General features: G+C 39.1%; 1 protein-coding gene across 1 annotated transcript; it reads right to left on the reverse strand.

Annotated features, from left to right (window-relative positions):
* Window positions 1-1,083: 1,083 nt before the first annotated feature.
* Window positions 1,084-5,245, reverse strand: zgc:92907 (uncharacterized protein LOC436733 homolog). Its single transcript, XM_051420683.1, has 4 exons — window positions 5,041-5,245; window positions 3,056-3,218; window positions 2,203-2,341; window positions 1,084-2,120 (listed from the first exon to the last, which is right to left on the reverse strand). The coding sequence occupies exons 1-4, from the start codon at window positions 5,119-5,121 to the stop codon at window positions 2,012-2,014; spliced, it is 492 nt and encodes a 163-aa protein (XP_051276643.1). The 5' UTR covers window positions 5,122-5,245; the 3' UTR covers window positions 1,084-2,011.
* Between the last annotated feature and the right edge of the window lie 533 nt (window positions 5,246-5,778).

A 5,778-nucleotide genomic window follows, 5' to 3' on the forward strand; every position in this document is an offset into this window, starting at 1 on the left:
TCAAAGTCATCTGTCTCCACGGGTTTCATATCACAGTCAATCTTCTTTTTCCACAGAAGTTCTTTGAGAAACAAAGAGGAGGGACTTTTTTAAGAAACAAATATGACAGTCTTCTAGTTCATTCCTCTACAATAGATTCAACACTTTATATTGTCAATATCAAGCTGCCTGAAATGCCATCTATACCTGTATATATTATATATAACTATAAGATATATAATAAATGAGCACCTACAGTATCATGACTAAATGAAATCTGTTAAACATGTTCTGCCACAGACATTATTTACTTTTTATCTGGTTTGTAAACTGATTAAACTTATCCAGCCTCTGCAGTAAAAAGTGGACAACATGTTTCTGTTGTCTGACTCACCCTTCAGAGGTTGAACAGATTAACTACGTGCTACTTTTCACTCATTTCCTGTTTAACAAAACCGTTCCTGGTGAAGAAACTGTTAACTGTAAATGATGAATCAACAGTGCTATGCCAACATCAACACTTTTCCTGAATTGTACAGTTAGTCTATACAGATAACTTAGAAGTGGTTATTCTCTACCAGCTGAACAAGACTGGAAAATGTCCTTTGTCTTTCAAAGTAAATAAATAAAAAACAACCTAATTTCAGATCTAATTTCCCAGGCTGTTCAGGCACATACAGCTTGTACCTCTGCTCTGCAGGTTAGCTGATTTATGGCTCTCATACACTGATCACTGAAGCAGATGGTGCTCTTTTCTGCAGGGATACAGGAACAGATCCACTTGATGTAAAGAGGAATTCTACTTTAAACATTAACATGACCAGATACCACATCAAAGACCTTCTGTTAAAAATGTCTTTAAGAGTTGAAAACCACCGTATGTCTGCATCTTGCCAGTTTGGACTGGGAGAAATGTGCTGGGAGGACAAATTACATTGCAAGGTCATGGATTTATACATTATCTCACCCTTGTGGCAAGAATTGGTACAACTTGCCTCACTGTGATGCAGCAAAAACAACAAAAAACAGCATTTTGTCTCCTTTTAAATAAGTGGAAATCAGAAGGAAGTGTGGTGAACTAATATTCAAAGAGTCACATTAAAGTAGGTTGAATTATTCATATTTATTTTAATATTAGACACGTTCAGCTGGATATACAGTATGACCTTTATTTACATTTATGTGTATTTTATTTTGGTTTCCTCCCTCATGTGCTCAGCTAGACAGCGTCTGTAGCACTGAGATTAACCAGAGATAGAAAGAAAAAAAGTTAGAGCTGCTAATAAGTACACCATCTGCACAGTCGACTAATGGGCAGATGAATATATAATAAAAATTTCCTGATAAGATAAACTATTTGAGCTATTTTTAGAAATGGCTGACACTTTCCATTCATACCACAAAGTCTAAAAGCGATGCCTCGTCGTAAAATGGAATCGTAAATTGTTTTGTCTAAACTTAGTAGCTTGCATTAAACGTAACCTTTCCATTCTGTCTCATTAGATTTACAAATTGGCAAAGACTTCACTACTGAGGTCAACGCTTCAGCACGGACAAAACACTCTGATCATCGTCTAGCTCAACAGTTTTTGAGGGGATCCACATCGACTAAGTGGTTCTTTGTCTTTGCTGCACTGAACTGATGCAGCCTTTGTTCTGTGTCAAAGTGCAGCTACGCCTTCAGCTGTGTATTATTTGACTCAAGCGCCTCAGGCTGGTAAAGTTTTCTCTTTCCTTCACTTGTATGAAACCTTTTTAAAAACTACATCTAGAATAAACATACAAATAATTCACAGCACACATGAGTGTCATAATCATGGGCGCCCAGTTAGCTCAGTCGGTAGAGCTGGTGACCCATGTACGGAGTTGCTGCAGCGGCCAGGGTTCGAATCTGACCCTTTGCTGCATGTCATCCCCTCTCTCTCTGCCCCCCCTTCCTGTCTATCTTTGGCTGTCACTATCAATAAAAAAAGAAAAATAATAATCATAAGCAACATCATCAAACTTTAGTGTAACAGAAAACATCCGTCCTCTAAACACCGAGAGCTTTGTCCAGGAAGTTAGCAAAGTGCTTCGGCTGTCCGGGATGAAAGGGTAGAAGAACAGAGAGATCCATGGTCCTCACAGTTTCTGTCAGGGTGCTGAAAGATTAAAAATAAAGTGTTACTGTTGTTTTACTAAATAAACTCACATGTATAAACTGTACATGTGAGAAACAAACACCTGCATGTGCAGTACAACAAGTGTGAGTCCATGTGTAGCGCCCTGGCCAGCTCCAGCTGGTGGTTGTCCATCAGCTTGTCATTGACAACGACCAGCAGAGGTTTGCCCGCACTCAGGGCCTCCAAACAACTTCCTGCCCCTGAGGAGGAAAACAAGAACCTTATTCATGACTAGAGCTAAACTCAGCCTGGGTTTCTATTCATGGAGGTGAACAACACCGTGACACAGATACGGAAGAAAAAAAGTAGCATCATCAGCACTTTTCCTTTTCTTGTTTGTTTATATGAAGTTAATGTAGCATGAATCGGAAAATTAAACTGAGAAGACAAACAATAGCAAACGTGACCAGGGACAGTGTGACAGGTCCTCTGAGACAAGCATGTTCCTGAAAGTAGTCAACAATTAATTTGTATTAAACTGGATCAAATTGCAAAATCGTTAATATGATCCTTTAGTACATATTGGTCTTCTCCTCCTCAGATAAGATTTGGCCTCGTTAACAAACACTTGCTGATCATCCTGTTCATCCTGATCAGCCTCAGACACCCTCATTTAGTCTCTGTGGAATCATTAATCATCAGTTTTCTGTGTAATGTTGGCACACTGCTGACAAACCTGTATTTGCTTTTGCTTTGAATTCAAGGCAGGCGATGAACATGGAAACTACCTGATTTGGCTGATGCTTTTAATACTTATTAATATGCATTAATTAAAACCTAATAAATAAACAGTAGTTTGACTTATGGAGCAGCATCAGTTGAGTGTGATGACATAAAAAGATAAATCAACATGTAGCCACTGTTTATACACTGAGAGGAGTAAGTGTGCTCGAGGTTTTTGATGTTTTACTCACCTGCGTGGCTGACGACGAGGTCGGCCTGCCTGATGTCTGCTGCTATAGAGTCTTTGAATCGGAAAGCCTCCAGTCTGATGTTTGGACAGCTGTCAGCCGCAGGAAGGAGAGATCCTCTCCCAACCTGGAGAACCAAACGCTCATATCCACGAGCCTTTAAAGCCTGGGGGGAGGAAAAACAATAACGTATTATTAAGCTACTATTATGTTAGTGCCAAGTGAAGTTTCCCCACTATAGAGAAAAAGCTGCACCTCTGACGACTCTCTTAATACATTTAGAGGCATCAACGTTTTTGTTTCATATTTCTTGATCTGTGGCTGTTGTCAAATCTCAGTGTTACTCAACTAGCATCTGCACAGTATAACGTTCTAACCTTTTGTCAAACACTTTTAATAATATTTAAGTAGCTTTAAGGTTTTAAATATTATCTGTGTCAGTTTGTTGCAGCTCCTCACTGAGGATGTACGATGTTCACACTGAGCGGCTGCATCACGCCATGAAATTAATATTCTGGATATCCTGTTCATCATTTTACCCTCATTTCACCCACATTTGGTATCTCCACTAAAATTTAAATGAAATGAGAGTTTGAACAATATTTTGCTTGTTAAGGTGTTACACAGTTAGAATGAGGAATTAACACAATATTTACATTTTGTTCAGAAAGAGAAACAAGACGTGTGCCAACAGGTGTCCATCAAACTGCAGCTTTCAAACAAAAACATGAGAGAGCAAAAAATGTTTATAAAAAGATTTAATTCTTTATTTTAGAGACGTTTTTACATCACTTAGTTTTTTCCACATACAAGCGGCTCCTCATTTGTCCTTGACGTGCGTACTGACAGAGCTCTCTGTAGTTGACGACGAGATTTGATTGATTGATTGATTGATTTATAGTCTGCAAGGACCTTGACCTGAACCAGGACGGGGAGACCACAGTACTCTCCTAAATCCTTGCACTGGATATGTGTCTCTATAAGGTCCTAATTTTAGTCTTTAAATATCTGTGTGACCCTGTTTGAAATAGACATTTGATCATATCCAGTCAGATCACTCAGCTTGTTGCAGGGTAACTTACCACCATGCCCATTCAGTCCAGGGTCGGTCGTCAATTACAACAGACCTGATGGACTGTAAGACAATGTCAAGGTGCTTCCTTCTGCCTATTTACTCGTACTTGTTTAACCTGGTTTAACTTTTAGTTTAAACGTATTTCACTGTGTTATTTTCCTCCATTTGAGATCATTTCCTTGAGTATTTCCATTTTATGCTACTTTATACTTGTACTACATTCCAGAGGGAAATATTGCACAACTTTTTTACTCCACTACATTTATTTTACAGCTATATTTACTTAGATTTTCCATAAAGATTACATGAACATTTTATAAAATATGATGCATTATTATTGATTTAACTACCCAACAGTATATGAGGTAGTGAAAATTAGCTAAATTAACATTAAACATTAAAATTAGAGCTGCACAATATTGTGATTCAGGATTATGTGGGAATGATCATTTTTGCACCACAAACTTAATTTTCACTAAAAGAAAAAAATCATGATGATGTGACATTTTTGGGAGACTGTACCAAACAAATATGTCATCTTAAACCAGGAGAAGATCTGTAGACCAGAGTACCTCTGCAGCACTACAGTACTTCACTATAATGCTGCTGTCAAGCTCTTGTGATTTCCATAATATTTTGATTAATTGTGCAGCCCTAATTAAAATACCACATACACATGATACATGAATCATGTTTCAATAATATAACAGTGACAGGGGCCATTCTGCATTGTGAATACTTATTTAACTTTAAGTACATTGTGTTGCTGAATGTTTTGAATGCAGGACTGTTTTTATAGTGTGGTGTTTAATTTAGGTGATTTGAATACTCATAGTGATTATATATAATTGGTCCTGTCGGGCGGTAGCAGTAGGTTTGTAGTATGGACAAGGAAGTGTGGATTAAAACCAACCTGGACGGTGTCTGAAGACGTGATGCGTTCAATGAGCTCATCAAAGCTCGTGGTGCCGACGGTCACAAACACCGTCTTCATGGCTGCTCGAGTAAACCTGTCAGTTTTATAGGTTTGTAAGTATTTTTAAACACTTTACAGCCTCCCCTCACTGCCCATCTTCACCCGACCGCCGCAGACCCTGACAGCTACTTCCGCTTCTGACCGCTGACGTCACCGCGCCGACTCTGACACACGTGCTGCCACCTAGAGGTCTGGAGCTGCCACTGTGTCTGAAAACAGGCTATCTGTTTAAATTCATTTTTTAATCCCTTTGAGCTTAATGCACAGCAGCAAAAATGCTAAGATCCTTTAATTTAAAGGTCCAGTGTGTAACATTTAGGAGGATTTGTTACCCTATCTGGTAAAGGACACGATTGTAGGGGAACATAACAGCATGTCACTGCAAACAGTGGCATACTGCAAACTGCAGCTGAGGGATAAAGTGGCAAACACACCTCAATGTCATGAGAAGGAAGTTTCTGATGTTCAGCCACTATATGAAGAATCTGTGGAGCTTTGACCTGAAGAGGAAGAGGCTCCCACTGTGGTGGAAGTTAAACTATGATGATCTGCGAGCTCTGACTGAGCTGACGGCGACTGAATATATTCACAGATCCATGATTCAGTCCATTACAAACCTGTTTCTCACAGTTTCCTGGGGCAGTGTGTCCCTCAAGATGTGCCATATGACGTCCA

Source organism: Dicentrarchus labrax, unplaced genomic scaffold (assembly GCF_905237075.1).
Source record: "Dicentrarchus labrax unplaced genomic scaffold, dlabrax2021, whole genome shotgun sequence".
In the NCBI taxonomy this organism is placed as follows: Eukaryota; Metazoa; Chordata; class Actinopteri; family Moronidae; genus Dicentrarchus; species Dicentrarchus labrax.